At 40.3% G+C, this 22,099-nt stretch overlaps 3 protein-coding genes across 4 annotated transcripts in view; 2 read left to right on the top strand and 1 right to left on the bottom strand.

Moving 5' to 3' along the window:
* Positions 1-200: 200 nt before the first annotated feature.
* Positions 201-4,456, top strand: naa20 (N-alpha-acetyltransferase 20, NatB catalytic subunit). 2 transcript variants are annotated; one of them, XM_070925824.1, is made up of 6 exons: positions 201-274; positions 936-960; positions 1,252-1,342; positions 3,012-3,147; positions 3,292-3,437; positions 4,057-4,456. In XM_070925824.1, exons 1-6 carry the CDS (start codon positions 222-224, stop codon positions 4,140-4,142), a joined length of 537 nt encoding a protein of 178 aa, XP_070781925.1. In that variant the 5' UTR covers positions 201-221; the 3' UTR covers positions 4,143-4,456. The 2 variants fall into 2 exon arrangements, with proteins under 2 accessions (XP_070781925.1, XP_070781926.1); XM_070925825.1 differs by lacking the exon at positions 3,292-3,437.
* Positions 3,943-11,743, bottom strand: crnkl1 (crooked neck pre-mRNA splicing factor 1). Its single transcript, XM_070925823.1, has 14 exons — positions 11,610-11,743; positions 10,616-10,768; positions 10,222-10,313; positions 9,895-10,053; positions 9,239-9,405; positions 8,832-9,010; positions 8,453-8,623; positions 7,587-7,778; positions 7,261-7,320; positions 7,089-7,169; positions 6,509-6,748; positions 6,303-6,404; positions 5,924-6,172; positions 3,943-4,943 (listed from the first exon to the last, which is right to left on the bottom strand). The coding sequence occupies exons 1-14, from the start codon at positions 11,655-11,657 to the stop codon at positions 4,545-4,547; spliced, it is 2,292 nt and encodes a 763-aa protein (XP_070781924.1). The 5' UTR covers positions 11,658-11,743; the 3' UTR covers positions 3,943-4,544.
* A 446-nt stretch (positions 11,744-12,189) lies between these two features.
* cfap61 (cilia and flagella associated protein 61) overlaps positions 12,190-22,099 on the top strand; it is a 29,091-nt gene continuing 19,181 nt past the window's right edge. Inside the window, exons 1-14 of the mRNA XM_070926199.1 lie at positions 12,190-12,332; positions 13,089-13,239; positions 13,498-13,574; positions 13,899-13,966; positions 14,058-14,178; positions 14,606-14,735; positions 15,551-15,721; positions 15,933-16,027; positions 17,103-17,142; positions 17,483-17,619; positions 18,026-18,152; positions 18,736-18,813; positions 19,886-20,092; positions 21,498-21,626. Coding sequence (XP_070782300.1) covers positions 12,190-12,332; positions 13,089-13,239; positions 13,498-13,574; positions 13,899-13,966; positions 14,058-14,178; positions 14,606-14,735; positions 15,551-15,721; positions 15,933-16,027; positions 17,103-17,142; positions 17,483-17,619; positions 18,026-18,152; positions 18,736-18,813; positions 19,886-20,092; positions 21,498-21,626 — 1,674 coding nt within the window. The remainder of the gene's footprint in view (positions 12,333-13,088; positions 13,240-13,497; positions 13,575-13,898; positions 13,967-14,057; positions 14,179-14,605; positions 14,736-15,550; positions 15,722-15,932; positions 16,028-17,102; positions 17,143-17,482; positions 17,620-18,025; positions 18,153-18,735; positions 18,814-19,885; positions 20,093-21,497; positions 21,627-22,099) is intronic.

Genomic DNA, 22,099 nt, shown 5'->3' on the forward strand with positions numbered 1-22,099 from the left:
GATTCCCATCAGCCTCAGCTGTACTTTGTGTTGAGGTCTAATTAGTGAATATTAGCATGCTAATACACTAAACTAAGATGGTGATTGTGGTAAACAGTATACCTGCTGTTTTTACAGTGTAGTACCTCCTGTTCAGCAGGGGGCGCTGGTCTTTTTCTTTTTGCCTTTTAAAGTAAATGTCTTTGCCTCTGAGGTGAAAGGACACATAGCAGTAAGCCAAGATGACAACACTAAGACCGTTTACCTGCGATGATTTATTTAAATTCAACAATATGTGAGTGAAATCTTATCAGTTTTACTATATAGGTTCTATTTAACCAGTTGTCTCGTATGTATGTTATCTGCACACTCTGGTTTTGGTGCGCAGCCGCGTTAGCAGGCTAACCAGTGTGACCACAGATGGACTGCTGGCTGGAAAGAATTCTGTGCCAAACTCCATTCAAATTTTCTTAGAATTAAATAATTCCATTATCATCGGCAGAAAGAATACTTGCTAATGCCTGACTGAAACACCTTATGACTCTTTAGCATCCTCTGGGAAAATCGGCATACATTTAATCATTAAATGTAACTGTCGTTTCAGTAAAAAGTGTAATGTGTTTGCCTGCTTATGCTAGCTAGCTAACCTAGCTAGGACGTGAGCGAACAGTGCACATCAGTTGTTTATATGCATTTCATATGAAAATTACGTTTCTTGGTCGGGCACAGGTATTCCGTATTTACCGATAAACCCTAATGAAATTAATGTAGATTTTAGTACGTTTTCCACGTTGATATGTGATAAGTTACGTTAAATAAGGAAACTTTTAATTATTCGATTGAGTTTGGTGAGTTTGTGTCTTCAGAGAATATATTAATATTCTCGTAGAAGAATTACTGTTGACTCTGTTGACAGTTCAGGACTAACTGATGTTTGTCTGTGTTTTGTTCAACAGCAACCTGGACCCTTTGACAGAAACTGTATCCTTTACTTTAAGATGAAGATATCAGTTAGCCACGTTAGCTGATCTGTCATTTCACAGATATCTCTTAATGTAGGTCTGGTTTATTTCAGCTGATGACATTTAATTTACACTCTGTTTCCAGTTTAGTTAGAACATCTAACAGTCTGTAGTTTGTGCTGCTGTTGAGCTGTATTGTGTTATACAGGGAGCTGTTTCTAATGTTTACCCCCAGTGATATAATAGGAAAACATTAAGTGTTTTTTATGTAACAGAAGTTTGTAGTTTTTCTTTGACCTTTGACCTCCAGTATGGGATCCCGTTTTACCTCCAGTACCTTGCCCACTGGCCGGAGTACTTCATCGTTGCCGAGGCTCCTGGTGGTGAACTGATGGGCTACAGTAAGCTCTTCTGCTTCGTCAGACTTTAACATTTTATTGTTTAGGATGGTTGAGATTGTCCTTTACATCAGTGGTTCCCAACCTGGGGTTCCCCACCCCCATCATGGGTCTGCAAAGCTCCACGGGGGGTCGTGAAGCCCTCTTGATTTTAAGGGTGTAAGAATTTTAATATATATGAAACGATATACATGCATTTAATTAATTTCTGTGAAGAAGACTAAATTAAACTAAATTTAAGGGTTATTTTAGAAGTTTACCTATATCTTATTTTATTTATCATAAAGCCAGGCTGTTTGGACTATTAAAAGTTATGTATGATAGTGAAATTAAGAGGGAATCATAATACAGACATGGAATTGTGTTCCTTAAAAAAGTAAGAAAAATCCACAGGAAATAGTTTATTCAGAATTTTATACAAATTGCTAGTTTTACTTCCTGCAGGTATTAAGTTCACTATTTAGGTTCATTGTACAGTTAATGTTTCTGTGCTGTTGTTGTTTTCATGCAATGAATAATGAAATATACACAAAGATATTTCAAAAGAAGAGGCTACTTTTCCCACTTTTTTGGGGACGTCAGTTTACCATAAAGTGGTAAAATAGGGTCCCTTAAGAAAAAGGTTGGGAACCACTGCTTTACATGATTGAGAGCCCCCCCCCCCATTAGCCATTTGTTCATTTTATTTTTTTTACAATACTTAATCTACTTGAACAGACTTGATTTGTGCTCCAGTTTTCATCACAGACAACCTGCTGCTTGAATAGTTTTTCTTCACGTTTATTTTAATTTGAAGTCCTCCGGTGCATTTACCTTTTGGTGGGAAGCTTAGACATTTGTAAAAGAAAATAAATGTCCTTGTGTCTTACCCACACTGTCAAAACTTTTCATTATGATATGTCAAAAGAATATACAAAAAGTGTAGTCAAAACAGTCCAATAAATATAAAAAAATAATACAAAAAACAACCCAATAAAGTAAAAATGAACGAAAGAATGAACCTAATATATAAAGTTTAACACACCAAATCTAATGTTGAGTTTTGGATAAAACACAACAAAATAGATGATAGATGTTATAAGAGTTATTAGTGTGATTAGACTGGACCTATATATTAACAATGAATTAGTACAGCGCCATCTGGTGGTCAGCTGATTTAATGACATCTTAATGATAGAATGTTTTGAAGATGTATTCAAAGTGTTTTCACTATCTCACAAATGTTGAACATTTTTAAACATTTCATGTGTGTAGCCCCTTTGTCATGGAGGACAGTTTGACCTGTCACAGTAGAAAAGGTGTAAAGGGTCCTGGTGTTGAACATGTCTCACTCTCACGGCTCACTGGACACTTGTATTAACTGGAGTCGTCATTACTATTATTAATAACAGTAACACTGCTGTGACAAGCCAAAATATCTGCTGTGAAACAGATCTGTTCATTACATTCAATAATCTGGCCCATATATATAACATATGGCTCTGGTCTTATCAGCTTGCTCATTAAAAGCTGCGTTGTTGCATACAAAAGTACTGTAATACTTATAATAACGTAATACTTCATTCATCTTATAACAGCCACATATTTCACGTTATCACCTTACTTTTCTGTGTTTTGGTTCATTAACCTAAACTCTCCGTAGAGCTTATTTCATCTCGTTGCTCTCTTGCAGTCATGGGGAAGGCGGAGGGATCGGTGGCTCGGGAGGAGTGGCACGGTCACGTCACCGCTCTGTCCGTCGCCCCGGAGTTCAGAAGACTCGGCCTCGCAGCCAAACTCATGGAGATGCTGGAAGAAATCTCAGAGAGGTTTGTACCATCAAACCCCGGATTATACATCCCGTACTGGACAGTAAAGTCCAGTGTGTTTGCAGAACTGGCATCACAATAATGTTAATTCATAGACATTAGATAAACACGGTTACATTTTGATGTTGTGTTGTCGTCTCGTAGGAAAGGCGGATTCTTTGTGGATCTCTTCGTGCGAGTCTCTAACCAAGTGGCGGTGAACATGTACAAACGTCTGGGCTACAGCGTCTACAGGACGGTGATCGAGTACTACTCAGCCAGCAACGGAGAGCCCGACGAAGACGCTTACGGTGAGAGGAGTTATCAGCACTGAAACCAGATAGATTTGTTCCTTTTTAAGAAAAACCTAAAGGGTAAGACGGGTGTTTGTTCATAGTTTTGTAAAGACTGATCCACTGTGGTGCATTCAGGTGCTGGTGGGAAGCTTCGACACTTTACAGTTGCCTGCCAAACACCCCAAAAACTGCTGAAACTGAAACCCAAAGGACCAAAAATGATAATCATGAATGGGAGACAGGCTTTGAGATTTTTGATTACCAAATACAATGGAGGTGAATGGAAGGAATAATCCACAAAACAACAGTTTTATTGGAGCCTCTCTATGAAAACAAACTGCGTTCTGTGGATTAAAACAGGGACATTTTTTTCTTCTATTCACCTTCATTGTTTTGGGGCTTCAGCAGAAGTTTATAAAAACGTCATGGATAGATACAACTGGAGGTTAATACATTTTGTAAAAGTATTTTGATGAACTGACCCTTTTAGTGACTTTCATTTACCACAGTAACACTGGAGGAGTTTCATAAACAAAGCCTCTGCCGCACATTTATTTGGCTTTTTGAAAAACCAACAGAAGAGGGCGCTGTTCCCCCAGAACAAACAGCTGTTCTATTTCTTCTTCTCTTGCAGATATGAGGAAAGCTCTGTCCAGAGACACAGAGAAGAAGTCGATCATCCCGCTGCCTCATCCTGTCAGACCGGAAGACATCGAATAACGGACGGTGGCTCTCTGACGCTCTGCTCTCTTCATCCTCATCATCACATGTGAATTATATGTAATTACTGGTCCTGCTCAGTTACATTGTACATAGTTAAACTGTCAGAGGCTGCATACCATTTCTCAGTGCTTAGTCACAGTCAGAGAGCCACTGTTGTACAAACTTTTATTTCCCAACAGTCAAATATCCATTCAACTTCCTGTAAATTCTAAATGAACATTTGCTTAAGAAATAAGACAACAAGCGAGTTTGACTTGATGTGTGTCTGATGGTGAAAACATGGTCATACAATAAAGACTCTCGTGAGCTGGTTTTGTTGTTTTTGTTAGAAAAACAGATGAGTAGAAAAATTGATCCGGGGTGAACGTCCCTCCCCTCGTGTCGCTGAGCAGGGAAACATCACTCATCTTTATCTTCATCTCCGCTCCTCCTCTCTTTCGCCTCTTTCTCTCCATCGTTTTCATCATTTTCGTCGTTACTGTCACTCTCGCTGCTGCTGCTGCTGCTGCTGCTGCCGCCGTCATCGTCTCGATCGTCGTACGTCTTCTCCTGTTCTGTTTCCGTCGCACTGTTTCTGTCAGAGACGGTTTCCGGCAGGTTTTCAGGAGGAGCCGCGGCTTCGTCGGAGGACGGCGATGTCGTCTCTTCAGCCATTGGACCATTTTCTGGAACCTCCTCCTCCTCCACTCTCTGATGCCTCTTCCACATCTTTGCCATGGCCAGCAGTTTGAGGTTGGGCTGGTTGGCGGCATCCTCTGGGAAGATGTAGTCGTAGTACTCCTCCCAACCTGCGTCCGACTGAAAGAACCAGGAAAAGAGATTCTATTTAGTCCAAAGATATTCAGTTTACAATCAGAAAAGAGAAAAGGTTTATTTTCCCCTGATAAATAACATTATCAAGCTTGTGCTCAGTTTAATATTTAAACTCGATCTAACTTTTAGCTTTATTGTCATGGCCATAATTACATTCTATTTATTGTCCATCAGATCAATCGATGATTTTATATTTGTACATTGTGTTTTGAAAACTTTTACTTTTAACAGGGAAATGTTTTGATCTAATCTTATATTTAATGTCATGTTTCATTGAAAAGTTATGATTTCTACAGATTGTATTGATTTGAGCCGGTCACTGTCCTCGGCTCACACTCCAGTTAAACCCTTGGCTTAGTAAAGTACAAACATGCCAATTACCTTTGAGATTAATATTTAAATTTCCATCTTTTTCAAGTTGTTTTAATCAACAAACAGTTTTTGAATTTAAATTCACGCAAACAGAAAATAAAATCCACTAAACCATCAGCAGAATCAAAGTGTCCAAAATCACAAATATGATTTTAGTTTAAAACCATGCAGCTTCACTCCAGATTAACTGAGCTGAGTCTAAGCAGACAGAGCTCATCCCAAATTAGAGACATAAATTATATAAATGTGTTTTTAAAACGAGTGATAAAGAAGTTTCTGAATGAGGAGTTAGTGAACTTAAAACTACGACTACAACTAATCCTAAATCCTCAAATTTGAGAAGCTAGAACCTGAGAATGAACAACTTAATTATCAATGTTGTTACGAATTACCAGCTAATCAATGAATCATACCAGGACTGATCGGAACCAAGCGATGATCTTTTTACAGGTAAAATCTATCAAAAGGTAGAAAGAAAAGTTCCATACAGCCAAACGTATGAAACAGGAAGCAGACCCAAACACTGCGGATGACCTGCCCCCCCCCCACCGCTCGGTTATAAACCAGTTTGACAGTCGACGTCCCGTTCTTACCCCGTCCTCGGCCGTCAGCTTCCTCCTCTTCTTCACCTTCTCTGGCAGCAGCTTCCTCACTCTCTCCATGGTGCCGTCGGAGCCGAACTCCTTCTCAAAGTCGCTCCAGGACTCGAGCAGCATCAGCCGCTCCTCCTTCTCCTCGCAGTTCCTCATGCTCTTGTTGGCCTCCTCGAAGATCTGCCGGCACTTCTGCAGCCTGTCGGGGCTGTCGATGGACAGCTCGAACTTGGCGTAGCTGATCCAAACCTGCACGAGAAGAAGAAGAGGAGGTTGATGCAACACCTTGGCCATCAGTCTGAATTCAAGTCTTTGTAGGTTCGGAAAGCATTTCTTCCAGATGTTCACTGAGCTCTGACAGCTACAGTGCAGTTCTCACCTTGACATGCTGGGTGCGCTGCAGCAGCCTTTTGTAAAGATTTCTGGTGTTTCCAAACTCCTCCTGCTCAATCTCAAAGTCAATGTAGGACTTCCACAGCACCTGGAAAGAGATTTCAAATGAACGATTGGTCCACATGTTTGGAAACATTTCAGATTTCTTTAGTCCACATTCCCCGACCCTATAAAAACCACACAGCTCAGCACCTCTGGCATGTCCAGCCGCGGCTGTCCGATGGCGAGCTCGAAGATGCCGCGGGCTCTCTCCGTGTCTCCCAGGATCGTCTCCAGCTCTGAGAACTTGATCCAGGTGGTGCAGTTCTCCGGGCTGAACTCCAGGTATTTCTCGTAGAGCTTCCTGCAGCGGTCGAACTCACGCAGCTGCAGTTCCAGCTCGATGTAGCCCTTCAGCAGTTTGTTCTTCGGGCATTTACCGATCGCCATGCCCTGAGAAGACAAATGTGTCTAGGTGAACTATTTCATATGTTATGCATCGTAACCAGATCGTTTTCATACTCTTTTACTACAGTTTTATAGTGTGGGACAGTTGTCTTATAGTCAAAAACTAGGGTAGCCTGTTTGTATTGTAGTAACATGATTTACTTGCTTATATATACAAAGAAATGCTTCAGTTTGTGAAAGAGAACATTTATGTAAATGTAACACAGCTCTAATAAATAATGTAGTTCAGCTGACAGTCAATGAAGATGTTATTTCTTTTTCCCCTGGTCTCTGTGTTTCTCTAAATGAGATTTATATTCATATTTTCAGCTCTGGTGAATCTTACCATGACCTTTCTGGCTCCCTGCAGGTTTTTTTGCCGGATCTCAAACTGAGCGTAGAGCAGCCAAATCTTAGCAAATGTGAACTGAAACGAAAACAAGACATAAGATTATCAGAAGACAGACACAAGAAACAACAGAGAATCTGGACTCATTCTAAGAAAATGGAAAAACTACCTTTTTATGTGGGATGAGATCCAGACAGGCCTGGTACACCTGTCTTGTTCTCTCTGGATCCTGTCAAAAAAAAAAGAACACACATGTATTTAACCTAATTAGCTAAGCTTATTGTTGATAAGCACTTCATCAATTAGAAAGGTGAAGGTGACTGGTTGAGAGCTAGGTTCAGCTAGACATCCACACATAAAATAAAGAGTTCAGTTCATTTTGCCAGGATAACACATCTGGTTCATCTGTTCTAACTGTTCTAACTCAACACCAGTATATTTAATTCCTTTCTCGTTGGTCTCTTGAGGTGAAATGACGGTTGATGATGAACCGACCTTGACCTCCAGCTCTTCGTACAGGGCGTAGTTGATCCACAGGTAGATGTATCGTTTCCAGTGTCTCTTCTCCTGGATGGGGGGCATGTTGGCGATGGCTCTCTCATAAACCTCTCTCACTGTGTCGGGGTCCGCGTCGTTCTCCACCAGGCGGAGGTAATCAAACCAGGCGTCGTAGTTGTGTGGGTTCGCCTGACAGAAACAGTTGACAGCTGTGCTGTCCATTTATATTGCACCGTCTCGACATTTTCATTCATGCATTCATTTCTGATAGTTGTAAGGAAAAAAACATTTATCTCATTACTGGTTTCCTTGTTTCATACGTTTTAGAGAAATGTGCATCCCACATTGGCCTGAATACATTTAAAAAAGTGGGGTTTTCTTACATACTAAATATTCACAACATCAGATATTCTTTATGAATGGAGAGTAACGGTGTAATGTAGCAGTCAGACTGAAATCCATGGTGCAATTTACTCGTGTGGTCAGGAGACAGGGACAGGAAAGAGACACGGAGCTAGCATGGCTAGTGGGCTAACAGCCATCCACAAAGTTGTAAATGAAACATTTTACTGTCATTAACCGGTGTCTCTGTCCTCACACTCACTACAGCCAAACAGCTTCCCTTCGTATCTGCAGTTTGTATAATTTCGCCGTGCAACCAACAGTATTTCCTGAATGAGACATCAGTCCCATGCTCTCTCTAAACCCGGCTGGACTGGACAGACTTGCATGTCAAAGTTCAATCAGATTGAAACCAAAACAACACATAATATAACTGCATAAAATATAGTTTCTATTCATGAGAATCAGATGAGGAGCAGGTTTTTTATGGGAAAGCTAGTTACTAGTTTCAGGGTAAATACCTTGACTTCCTCCTCATACTGGAACCTTCGCTTGCTGACGATGACGTCCTCTATTCCCCTCCGGTCTCCAAACTTCTTCTCGAACATCGTGTAGTACTTGAAGAGCTCCTGTGCCTGGTGTTTAGGGATTCTGTCCAAAGCGTACTTATAGATCACCCGAACACGTTCAAACTGTAAAGGAAGGGACATTTCATACAATCAAAGTTATTCAAGTTTTGGTAAGAAGCAATGAGCACAGGTTAGTTCCACAATCGAAGGACAAGGACATCCACATTTCAATGACTCTCCAGCATAACAAGAAACTAAAGGACTAAGGCTCTAATTTGAATTCATGCAGTCTGTCAAGGGTTGGATTTGTTCTATACTGGACTACACAAACCTCCTTCTGCGTTTCCTCAAACTTGGCGAAGGCCACAAAGAGGTTTTCGTCCACATGTTCCTCTCCAAAGAACTCCACCGCCCTCTCGTACACCTTCCTGCTGTGAGCGATGTAGCCATGCTTCTCTTCAAAGCGAGCGTACTTGATCCAGTTCTTCACTTCGGGGTGAACCATGACGAGTACAGTGGAGTTAAGGACTTTTTCCATGACAAACAAATAGCATCTTAATTTACAAAATACAAAGACTGTCACAGATGTCATCTACTGTCTCCCTCGGTTTGCTTGACAGCCACGCATCTCCTTTGATAAACATGAAGTGTAACAGTTTGAATTTGAATCTATCACCACCTCCTCTCAGTGGATTAATACTCAGAACACAACACATGAAAACATCAACAAAAGGATATATCGCTCATAAATGGTGCGGCCTTTGTCCACTTCCTTGTAGCGCAGCTCAAAGTTGATGTAGGAGTGCCAGGCCTGTTCCTCAGGCTCCCACTCCATCCAACGCTCAAACGCCTGCCTGCAGCCAGCGACGTTCCCCAGCATCTCCTCCATGTAGGTGTACTTGTACCTTTAACATGACAAAAAGTACAACATAAATAAAAGGAGAGATAGATATTTAGATAGCCATGTAAAAACAATAAAAACAGTAAAAGCAGGCTACATACACACACGAAAGCTTCTCCATCTACTTTACAGTCACATACATGTATCAGGCTTTTCAAAGTTTCCAACACACATTCTAAATAGACCCAAGTGTTCATCTAGAATGTGTTTTCTAATGTAAGCAGCTAATCACCCGTTTCCTAGCAACACAATCCAATTAAAAAATAAACTACACTACAATTTAGGCGTCCATTCCTCCAACGCTTTCTGTCTGCAAGAGTGAAATGAAGCACAAACTTCTGATTTATAGGATTGTATATAACAATATGTCCAACTTCACCTCACACTTTCACTCCACTTTGGTAACTTAAGAGCTACAATGATTAGTTGCTTTATTGACAAGTTATTAGACAGAAAGTTTATCAATTTATCAGTATATTAATGTCATTCCTACCAGAACTGGTTGACTCGTGGGAGGATGGTGATGGCTCTGTCCCAGATGTTGCGGGCGTGGTTCACCTGGCGGCTCTTCATCTCCATCTCGGCATACTTCAGCCACAGAGTGATGTTGCGGTGATCGACGTCCAGCGCTCGCTCGTAAATGGAACGAGCTCTGAAACCAGAAAAGCAGCGATGAGGGAAAACTGTACAGCAGAGACATTTGTGGGACTGCTTCTAGTCTTTTTAATTGGGACAATTGGGAAATTCTACATGTGAGTGTAAGTCTGACTTACTGCTAGTATCTGCAGGAAAAATTACTTGCTAGCTAAAGGCACAATACCTCTGGATCTCCTTCAGGCTTTCCTCCCATTGTGCGTATTTTATCCAGTTACTGATGACAGTGCGATTCTTTCTGATGTTGTCCTCAAACCCCTGAAAGAAAAGGCAGACGATAGTTTGACGATATAGTCTTTCTGAAGGTCGTGCCTTTGTTCCTGTTAAACAATAATTCACTTGTTTTATTAAAACCATAACATGTGTGTATTTGAGCGAACATGATTCTTTGACTGCAAGTACATATCACATAATCTCACACTTCACACTTCAATACTATCTTAAAAGTCAGTTGGAGAATCTGAACTGTTTTGGTCATATTTCCACTTCCGAGATTAAAATACTGCACATTTAAAATCAAAACATGCCGTCAGTGGAGAAAACGAGAGTTAAGCACTTACCTTCCTCTTCTTGAGTTTGTAATCATTCAGCTCCTCCTCATCAGTGATCTTCTGTTTTGGTGGTGGCGGGAGAAGTTCGAGTTCCCTCTCTTTGGCTTCCCTCAGCAGCTGCTCAGCAGTGATCTGAACCTCTGCGGGAGCTTTATTCTTCACCTGAAATACAAGAAGAAGTCCTTTAACATGATGTTGCTCCAGTCTTGATGTCTTGAAATCATGACGCGTGTGCTACAAATAGCAGTATTATAAAAACATGGAAAGAAGGAAGGTGTATTTAATATGACTGTGTACAACTGGTTCTATGTGTATATGAGCATATGAATGTTTCTGTAAGAGTGGATAACATCATACTTTTAAGAAACACCTACATACACTTATAACGTAGACAATGCACTTTAATTGTAATGTAATGTTTAATTTAGGATGTGGGCTTGGCACTTGTATGTGCATGAAACAAATGAACAATTATTACTCCTCCTCTTCCTCCTCCTCCTCCTCCCACTACTACTACTACTACATCATGTAGTATGCAGCCAACTCAGCAGCTTAACGTCTTTGAGATGTTTATGAAATATCGTAAATATGTTTTAAGTATGTTTGTAAGACTTGGTCTTCAGAATGAGTGCCAAAAGTTTTCAAACATGTTTCAAATTACTTTCCAGAGAGGTAAAGCCTGCCAGTATTTCACTGGTACAGTATAAAAATGAAACCTGGCAAAGTGTAGCATGGTGAAGAAATATAACAGCAACCCTCAGTTATGCTAGCTTAGATAGGGAAGTCAGCTTAACTGTTATTCGAGCTCATGTGGTCCATCAGGCTAACGTTACCACTCTAAGATGCTTAGTTATATATAAGATCCGCACTTGGTTAAAAGCAAACACGAGATCTATCTGGCGCTAGCTCGAGAAGTTCGCTCCATTAAACTTTAGCGCTCTCTGTTAGCATTAGCTTAGCCGAAGTCAGCTCATGGCTCTTATATTGAGTTTTGTTTTCTTACCTTCGCCACCTTCGGTATCCGCTGCTTGCCTGCCGCGGTGGAAGCCATTTTGCTGGCCGGTTTATCCAAAAGTTACCAAACTTACTTAAAATGTTTGGACAACAACAATACTACAACAGGTAACGAAACGTTTTATTCACATCCACAGCGAGCCACCATGACAGTACCCAGAATGCCTTGCGAGTACCCATTAACCCCTAGTGCAGCGTTCTGTTACTATAGTTACAGCGTTTGCGTTTGCTAGCTAGCAAAGACAGCGACGAAAAGTATAAAAGTAGCTAACCTACCTAGCTAACACTTTTTATGGAGCTTCTTATAATTTTATTTCTAATTCCAACAAAGTTCGCCAGTGAGACTAACTTTGCAGTTTATTAGGGGGGATCTGTGACAGGTAAGTAACAGTTGTTCTTGGCTGGCAAACATTTAGACTTTTTCTGTTGCGTTTTTTATGTTTTAACGCTAAGTTCGCTAACTAGCTTAAGTAACTAACTAGCTAGGTACGTCGTCGATGTTGTTGTTGTTGGTATCGCCGTGGCTTAAATTATGCCGTCCCGTTCTGTTAAAACCAGCCCAAGTGAAGATGAGGACTATAACTTCAGCCAGTGGTCAAGAGGAAACAGTGACCGTCAGAAGAAGTGAATCAGCGGATGCTCTGGGAATTGACAGCCTCATCAGCCCCTCAGCTCTGGCGGTGTTTGGCAGGGTCAATGTAATTCATCTTCTGTAAGACAAACATCTCTTTTTCGGTGTCTTAAGCATAGACAGTAAATAACAAGCTTTCTGTAAAGAGGCACACCGAGTAAATATCATTTATAAATCATTTAGCCCATAAAATGTCACCAATGATGCAGTATACCATACATACCATAACCAAAGACTGATTATTTATTTAGTTTGTTAACTCACCTGTTACTTAACTCTGACCAATCGTTAACTGTTGATTGTAAATAAAGGCTATACTATATACTATACATACGACATATTATATTATATTATATTATACTGTACATATCATAGTTATCCATTCATAGTCCATAGTATCATTCATTAATAATTATATATCTACCATATTTTATTATTTGCACTTTTCTCCTTTTACTCTGTACAGTGTACAAAGTTGAATCTAATCGAATCTAATCAAATAACTTGTTCTGTATACATTTAATCTGGATCCTTAGTTCATTGTAAACACTCATTAAAGCAGTGTATTTAACCATATTTCAGTCAAATGATGTTGTGTATTTTGTAGAGGTGGTGAGAGGTGGCTTATTCATGCTACAAGAGTAGTTTGAGATGTTTTTTATGGACTTTTTAACATTTTTTTCCCACTGAAATTTTGCCTTTGGAGTAATCATAGTAATGATGACATACTTATCGTATTCTTCAGGCATCTTTTTGTAAAAGAAAATACTATTGTAATGTCAAACCTAACATAATTTTCTGGTTCTTGTTTACTCTTTGCTCTCGTGGACGCTCCAGAGAGAAAGCCAACCTGGCCGTGACTCTGGCCAATGAAAAGGATGACATTCTGGCCCACGCTTCCTTCTTCGATCACCCTGTTGGAGACTTGGTGGATCAGACTCACTGGGAAACTTTCCTGCAGAAACACTTCAGCGCTGAAAAGTGCACAGTCTGTATCTTTATGAATTCAGACAATACTGCAAAGAGCTGCTTTAAAGATGAATACTGTTTATGTCAGCCAAACTTTTTTAATTATACAAGATCACATGAATCTTTGGCCCCAACAGATCTAATCTGGCTATATGCTCATACTAAGACGTTTTCACTATTTGAAGTTTAAAGTAAAGCTACTTCTCAAATCAGGTGAAATGAAAGTGAACTGATGCCTGCACTGGAGAAAACTGGCTAAATCTTCTTCCCTCTGCAGCCTTTGAACACACTCTTTCTCCACCTTTTCGTGGCACAGCCGGATTTCACCACAGCAAGTGTAAAGGAAATAATGAGGTACAAAAAAATAAGGATGCCCTTTTTAAAAAGGTAAAATTGGTGCAATTTGTCAGGGTTTCGCAGTATTCTTATCTGAAATATTTACTTTACGGATTTCAATTGTTCTAGCTAGTGTCATTCATTAAGAAATCATCTGAAGAAAAAATTATAGACAGCCGGACTGTAAAATAATGAACATGACACTGTTCAACTCCCAACTGTCATGGATATTAAAAACAATAGTTACTCAAAGGTGCTTTGGTTAGAAGCAACCACAGACTGTAGATTTGTATAGGTTAATGCAATATCTGCCAAACTGCCTTGTTATGATTCTTTCTGCAGGGCTGTCTTTAACGCAGTCGCAGAGCTTGAATACATCTGCCTGGTCAGCCCGAACGTTGGTGGTTTAGGTGAAGAACTTTGTTAAACGTTGTTAAATTTATCAATTATTCAAAAACGTGCTTTGAAGAGACTTGTGAGTCTTGTGATTGCTGTTTGTAGAGGCAGCGCTGGATGAGATGTTTGAGCCGCTGCAGCGCTTGACTGACCCCGGGCCTCAGTGCTTAGCATTAATCTGCCACAGACCAGAGCACTGTCCAAGGCTTCATATCCGCCCAGCCAGGTGACTCCAGTTGATTCCTCCCCACTAACATAATATCTGCCTAGAAATCAATTACATATATTACATATAATGCATACTCATGTAGTGCAGTGAAAGGGTTTTGGAGATCAAGGTGTCTTTCAGCTCTGATTGGTCTCCTGATAAAAATATCTGGCTCTTTAGCTGCTTCACTAGTCAGTTGCTACCTTTGACTACCTGCCATTTAGAGCAGAGCTTCTTTGCTGAAAACAGCAGCTTGCTGGTGTTAGAAATGAGGTTGAGGAGAGCGCTGAGACTGAACCATTCAGTAAATATGCTGTAAAACCAAACTGTGATCCAAAAGAGTTGTTAATAATTATTAGTGGATTAAGCACTATCAGCTGTCATGTTACAGAGAGTCATTTGATTTTCTGTAATAAATAAGGTATTGATTGATTATACATTACAGGGTTGAAGATCACGATGACATCATGCGCATATTTGCAGAGCAGACAAAACTACTGTCAGCAGACCAGCCGTACTTCCTGGCGGAGCTCATTGAGGCACAGAACGAGGAGAATCACACCGCTGTTTGTGAGGTTTGTCCCAACTTTTAACCATTTCCTCACTTAAACACATAGAATTACGTTTTTCTTTTAAATTACATGTTAATTATTGATCTCAACAGTTTGGAAAAGTCATCCACAGAAGCTTTTCTTGTCTGATCTTATGTGAGCTATGTGAATTGTTCCCAGTCATTTCTGATCCACTGTTTCAATGTGAAAATAATATAAAAGCAGCTCGCTGATGCTGCTTTGACTGATGAAACTCTGCTGGGGTCTGTTCCCTCGGGACCTGGGAGACGACAGATCTTCTCTCCCCTCCCTGCCGGTCGGGCTGACATGTGTTCATGGCAGCATATGGCAGATACGAGCTGATACTTGGCCAAGACATGCTCTCACTGAACATATTGTGTCCAGATATCTGAAGCATTTTGGGCTTTTTGTCTGAATATGTTCAGCACTCAGATAACAAACAGTCAAACATTGCCCGAGAGGGTTGGGCTGTTCATTCTGCCCAATGCCATAAACTTTTTGTGGAGCTACAGAATATCTCATTTAAATATTTTTGGCGTTATTTTCTTATCCTGGTAGACGATCTGTTACAGTTTACTAGTGCTGTATATGTCATAAGCAGGATGTCAGTCCAAACTCAGTTTCAAATAATGAAAAATTATTTTATTAATGATCACATTCTAAAACCATATTTGTAGAAGAGAAAAATATATATCTCACCTCTTATGTTAAAACCTTCATTAACTGGTAGAGGGCTGCTGGGTTAAAGACATATATTACAGTAAGAGGGAAATATGAGCGTGACTGCATGTACTGAAATCTGTGTGTTTCCTCCACAGAGTGACGGAGTCGCTGTCGGCTTCATCAGTGTCACTTCTGATGTCGATTTGAAACGGCTGCACGGCAGCTTTGAGTTGAGTGAGTTTAATGGTTTATACAAAGAACCTGCTGCTCAGTCTGATGCAAGAGAAGATGAAGAAGAGAAGAGAAAAACCCAAACCTCACAGCAGGTACCTTATGTGCACTCTGTAAACTCACTCACTCGTGTTACAGGTGTTGCTCAGGTAAATAAAGAAATGATTTCAGTGGTGCCTCCATGCTCAAATGTGTTAATTAATACAATAAAAAAAACAACAACAGCAGTCATAAACTGTACAGTTGTTGGTCTTGACCTTCTACTTAGTGGTATATTTGTTGTTATTGTCACTTTGATCTCTGCAGGAGGAGACACCGTCGACTGGAGCAGGACATTTATCAGAGAAATCCAACGCTTTCTGCATTCAGCTCTTCATTATTGACAAGAATTATGAAATGAGGTAAGGTCAGGATGAGGTATTAATGGGCTTTCTGTGTACTTGAAAAATCTTTTCTACAATCAAAGGATGAAGCTGGCAATAATCTGTGTTGTTGTACAAATCTCATGAAAAGACCAGAACCAACAATTACCAAAAACTATGAAAAACACATCAGTGAGCCTCACTGTGTCACTGGGTGACATGTTCCTTCATCACCATGAACACGCACACTGTAGTTTATTATGACTCAATCCCACACACAATATAGAGGAAATATAGAATAATAGCTGCCTTATTCTTTAAATGCAAAATAGTCGAAATGTTTTTCTGCAGGCTTGACCTTATATGTTATGATGGACTGAAGAGTTTTGACTTTGGAAGTTAAACCTTCCAATTGAACTAAAATTCATATAAAATCACATGTTTAAAATGTTTTGACTTGTTTGATGTGTAAGCCAAGGACAGAACACAGAAAAACAAAGCACTGCAATACGTTGGACAGGATAGCTAGTTTGTTGAACTTAAGAATATGAAATATACAACATAAAAATGAAAGAAGATAACTAGTGCCCTCTGCTGCGGGCAATTTTTACATGTAGCGTCCAACTTCAGCCAAAAAATATGACAGTTTCTAGAATTCACAGATATCAAAAGTCAGATACCACATGTCCGTTCTGTATATTCCATATTTTAACTTAAATATTTTCTCAGTTTTAAAAGTGAGTGCTTTTGCAGCAGCGGTGGCAGCTGTCCAGAGTTACATCAGTCATATGCTGTGTTAAAGCAGGGAGAGTGACAGTTAGTTGGCTCCTGCTGAGCTCCTCTCACTGCCGCCTTACCTCCCAGCTGTTACTGAATATGAAGTCGAGTCGCTTCCTGCCGAGAGTGAGCATGTTATTAATGAGAGCTGCGCTTAAAGTGACAGCGTGACAGAGTTGAAGGCGAGAAGTTGAGCTGGAAGCAGCGGGCAGATTGGTCGGCCAGTTGTTCCACCACAGTGATCACCAGCTTGGCTTTGAGTCTGAAGTTGGCACAGACTTACTTTCACTGAACTTCCCCTCTTCTTCTTCTTCTTCTTCTTCTTCTTCTCTTCCAGATCAGTGGACTTTATTCCATATGTATTCAAACTTTTCCCCGTGAGTATCATCTTTGCATGTCATGTTCAAGACATTTGGCTGAAATAAGTCTGTTTAAGAACTGAAGATCACTGTATCTGGGCAAGAGATCAAATTAATACTCCTGCGTCCCTGCAACGATAATATGTGCAAGTCGTCTGCCAGGTAAAGCAGCAAGTCCCAGCATGTAATTGTTCTTTACACATCAGGAGAGATTTTAAAGTTATCAAACAAACATGACATTGATTTTCTGGTCTTAGAGAGTTCATAAAGTTTAAGATTCCTGAGAATTCTTTAGAAAATTACCTTTTTTATGATGAAGATGATGGTGAGGTGTCTATGTCTTGTGTCGGTCTGTCAGGACCTGGACTTCTGCATCATCACTGTACCGACGCAGTCCCCTGAGTTCCTGTTGCTGCAGAGCTTCCTCAGGGTGCTGCCCCGGGCCACCGGCTCGCTGCCCCGTGAACTCTACATCTTCCACCGCACCGGGCTCAGGTGGGGCCGCTGCTGTCAGACCAGTGTTGCTGGCTTGGCATGCCTCTCAGGATGCTTCTCTGCACTCCACCATAAATAAATGACATTGCACATACTGTACATACTTTGGGTGTATATGTTTCAAGGTATATATGTATATAAGTAAATGTATATATTGTTTTTATTTTATTCTATTCAAATGTAAATATTTGTATATGTGTTCTGTGTGTATGTAGCATGAGGGGCTACAACTTACATTTCACTGAGCAATGCTGTGTTGTAGCATGACAATAAATGAACCTTGATACCTTGATAATGTTATTGCTCAGAGAGGAGGTCTCCACACATTTGTGGCTCCACCTGTAAATTAAAATTACAGTACAGCACAGTACAAATGAATTGACAGTGTTCCTGCTTGTTCTTGTAGGAGTGTGGAGGTGAGGCCGGCTGTGGCTGCAGACCGGACGGCTGTCTCTGATCTGGTGAGGGGTCTGAAACTGAACGAGTCCCTTCTGCAGGACCTGGACTGCTTCTGTGAGACCCGCAGAGACCCGGTCAGTCAGCACACCTGGGTTTCACCTGCAGCCACTCTACGCACTGTTTGTATGCCTGTTTGTGTTTTCTTCAGACTGCAGGCTGCAGTTATGACGCTGATACAACCCGCAGAGATCAAGATTCAAAAAATTAAATTCAATATTAACCAAATTTCTCCTCCTAAACAGAAACTGGCCTGTACTACGGTCAGTGTCTGGAAAACATTTAAATCAGCATAAACAGTAAACAGAGGAAATATCGAGGTTGAAATAACTTTCAGAATGAAATGATGATTGTTTTGGACAATCAAGTGTGACTCGAGCTGCTGATGATGATTGTCTTGGAATAACGAGGAGTATCGCACGTATGCCAGCGAACAGATTGGTGAGAATTCAGTTGAACGGATTTTCCTCTCTGACTGACACCCCAGCTGTCACTGCCGCAGCTCCAAAACTGATAATTACGTCTCAAATGAGAATGCAGCCGCTTCATGTGTATTCATGGCTCTGGACTAATACAGGAAGGTGCATTCAGCCCATACTCAATTCAGTTCAATACAAACGTACATGTATGAGTGTTTTGTTTTGTTCTCTTGTCCGTCAGGACGGGGTGGCGCTGCGGGCCTTCGTGGTTCAGGTGCACAGTCAGGTTGTGGGGATACTGATCATCAGAGACGAGCAGGTAGGTGCAGCTCATAGTCCGTGTCCTCAGATGAACCTGATGGTGACAGTTGGTGGTTGTTTCCGGTACAATTCTGAGTTTTTAACTTTTAAGAAGACATTTTTTATAAAAAGGTAATAACACCAAAACATTTCTTCACTAAGATATTATCATGAACATGAGTTGCATTATGGGAATTGTTGGAGCTTGATCCATCTTAGGGACTAAAAGTCATCTTTTTTTAAGATATATTGAAGATATATTGATATACTGATGCTTAAATTTTAGATATTCTTTTTTTAATTTCTCTCCCGACTCCTCCAGCGTCATGGAAGTGCACAAATACATCGCTGTTGTAATGAAAAAGTCTTTTAAATAAATAATACGCTTTTACCACATTGTTTAACAACATCACATATGATCATTATCTACTTTAGTTCTGAAATGAAGTTCCACCACAATAGCTGGGTGTTCATTAAAGTGAGCAGTTGTTCTTAATTTATTAATAATTTAAGTCTGTTAAATGGTGTCCGTTTATATTATTGTAAATTCAATATCTTTCACAAAATCTGAAAATTGTGATTTTTCACCATTTTCTGACATTTTATAGAATCACTTAACCCAATCAAAAATAATTAAAAGATTAATTGTTAATGAAAATAATCGTTAGTTTCAGTCCTATTTTCTCCAGGGTTTTATTGAGGTTACACACACGTACACTGAAAGTCTAATGTATGCTGAAGTATAAAAGAGAAAACTCTTTTCCTGTATTTCAGACTGACACATGTTTAAAACTTTAAGATCTCGACTAGAACTGAAAACAAAGGTGAATAATAAAATGTAAAATAAAGGTTTAAAACTGAAGAGGTCTGCCGGTGAGAACCTGAAGTCAGGTTGATGATATGATCAAGATGTTTTTTAAATACATTTTATACTACAATCACCAGCAGCTTTTGTTTCTTATTACTTGAATGGAACAAAAACAGGAAAACTGTATGAAACAAAGGAAAATTAAAATAGGAAAATGTCAAATAGAAATATTTGGAGTTTTACTACAGAACACTGACTTCATTATTTAATATGTTTTTGTCAGGACATCGAGTACATACGTGCCCGCTACAACATCGAGAACTTCATCTATTTCAGCCATCACCGATACGAGGAGCACGCGCAGATACGCCACTTTGTCATCAAACCCTCCTTCCAGCACTTCACCAAACACTTGTTTAAGGAGGTTCTCCGGCTGGCTCACAAATCCTGCCTGTTCCACAGACTCTACACCTCCTACCACAGCCAGGAGGTGGGTGCACAGGGACCTTCAGGCCCTTACTGGGCCCCTTCCAGCCTCTGTGCATGTCAGCTCGGACACATATTGTCATTAGTGTAATGATTCTCAGTTCATACACTGCAAATAATATCCTTCATGACAAGTCATTCAAACTCAAATCCAGTGATCAGTTGATTTCACTTGTTGACAAAAATTTCAGATTTCTTATATAAAAGAATCTAAAATAATTTCATTTTGGAAAACTGGAAATGTGTTTTAGGAAAACAAAGAATTTAATTCATGATAATTTTGTGTAAAATCTCATTATTGTCCTTCAAAATCAAATACCAGTAAGTGCACCGATAGTAAAACTGCAACACGACATGTTGTTCTGTCACTCAACCTAGACTTCATTACAGTGATGTTTCCCGTCATTTGTGGTTATGAGAGAACAATTAAACCAGTACGTTTACTTTCAGATTATCTTATTTTCTGCAACAGGAGAATCACAGTCAGACAGTTTGTCTGGCTACCTGTATGTGTTTGACTGATTACACTTTTTCTCTAAATCTGCAGAAAACAATAAAACTGACAGAAAACATGCTTTTTCTTTTGGTAAACATTTAAAGACATATCTGAATCTACTCTTGAGTTCCTGGTTATCCCTAAATGAATGCCCTTTCAGACTAGACGCTTTGCTATGCATGATTATAAATTATAATAAGACTTGGCTTGAAAAGCAGTGAAGCCGTCAGTATATTTGTCCTCTGTCCTGCCAAACCTCGGCTATGACCCTTGAACTTTCAAATTGGCTCTAAATGTTCTATATTCATATTTTAGTCTTTTATTTCTTTTACTAAATTATTTCCTTTTCCTGTGATACATTTGGACAAAGACAACACATTTACAGCATCTCAGAGGAAACTGTCCTCTATAGCTGTTTAGTCAGATCAGCCAGATGGATGTGTTCTTATAAAAGTGTCGTAGCTTTGAGCAGGTCATTTTTTGCAGAGTGCGGCCCTCAGCAGGCTGCTGTCCCCGGGGTCGGGGCAGCAGGTGCTGACAGCGCTGCCAGCTCCACCTCTCCACACCATAATAAGACATTTCCTCAATGTGTAGAGGCCTCCACTTCCTCTGCTAATTACCATCCACAAACAAGCACCAGATTGGGAGACGATGATGTGCAAATAGAATAATGGCAGAAGATAACCAGAGCATGAGCTCTGTTGAGACAGTGGATGAAGCACTGGGTGATGTTTCCCAGCCAACTCACATCACTGGTGTAAACCTTGCATCATCTAACCTCTTCACCGGAGCTCATTATCACTTTGTCGCCTTCCAGTTGCCTCCCGAGGCCCCACACTGATGCTGTTTAACCTCAGAGGGGATTTTCTCTTTCTGAGCTTGCTGACATTGTGCCCTCTTCTTCTGCACCCAGAATTCCTGCATCCACCATCTGGATTTTATCCTCAACTGCGCGGTCCCTGTCCGCCCGCGACGCCAGATCATCTACCCGCTGGAGGAGCTTGGCATCAACGCCCCGTCCAGGCAGATCAGCGAGAACCAGGTGGGCACAGCAGCAGCTGTCTGACAGGGAGCAGCCTGCCAGGGAATGTAGATGAGCTGAATAACGCAGCAGTGTTAATGTGACCACTAGACGGTGCTGTTTCACAGGGGAAAAGCCCAGAGTGACACAGAATGTGCTTCACTTTAAGGTATGGAGGAAACCTCCAGCGCAGAAGGCTGTAAAACATAGTGTGATGGAATGTAGACATTTTATTTTCTATTACATTTCGTCATCATGAAGTCCACAAACAGCATTTCCAAATAGTTCTTTGGTTTCTTTTTTCACACTTGTGTCACTTTAACAGATATATTATACATTTGACATCTGTGTTAAACATCAGACTAAAACATTGCAAACAAACAAAAAAACTTATATGTAGAAAGTTTGTTCAGTTTGCTCATTTTATTTAAAATACATCTATATTTTCAAGTATTTGAAGGTAGAAAGAGCCATTTAAATGCTTTCTTCTGCTG

The sequence above is a fragment of the Enoplosus armatus genome, chromosome 19 (genome assembly GCF_043641665.1).
Source record: "Enoplosus armatus isolate fEnoArm2 chromosome 19, fEnoArm2.hap1, whole genome shotgun sequence".
In the NCBI taxonomy this organism is placed as follows: Eukaryota; Metazoa; Chordata; class Actinopteri; order Centrarchiformes; family Enoplosidae; genus Enoplosus; species Enoplosus armatus.

What these genes read in the sequence shown, in the direction of transcription:
- naa20 (XM_070925824.1), top strand. Translation starts at nt 222, where the DNA reads ATGACAACACTAAGACCGTTTACCTGCGATGATTTATTTAAATTCAAC. An exon ending in TGGTGAACTGATGGGCTACA is followed by an intron (nt 1,343 to 3,011) that starts GTAAGCTCTTCT and finishes GCTCTCTTGCAG; the next exon opens with TCATGGGGAAGGCGGAGGGA. An exon ending in CTGGAAGAAATCTCAGAGAG is followed by an intron (nt 3,148 to 3,291) that starts GTTTGTACCATC and finishes GTCGTCTCGTAG; the next exon opens with GAAAGGCGGATTCTTTGTGG.
- crnkl1 (XM_070925823.1), bottom strand. Translation starts at nt 11,657, where the DNA reads ATGGCTTCCACCGCGGCAGGCAAGCAGCGGATACCGAAGGTGGCGAAG. An exon ending in CCGCACCATTTATGAGCGAT is followed by an intron (nt 9,011 to 9,238) that starts ATATCCTTTTGT and finishes ACTCCACTGTAC; the next exon opens with TCGTCATGGTTCACCCCGAA. An exon ending in AGGGAGCCAGAAAGGTCATG is followed by an intron (nt 6,749 to 7,088) that starts GTAAGATTCACC and finishes TTGTCTTCTCAG; the next exon opens with GGCATGGCGATCGGTAAATG.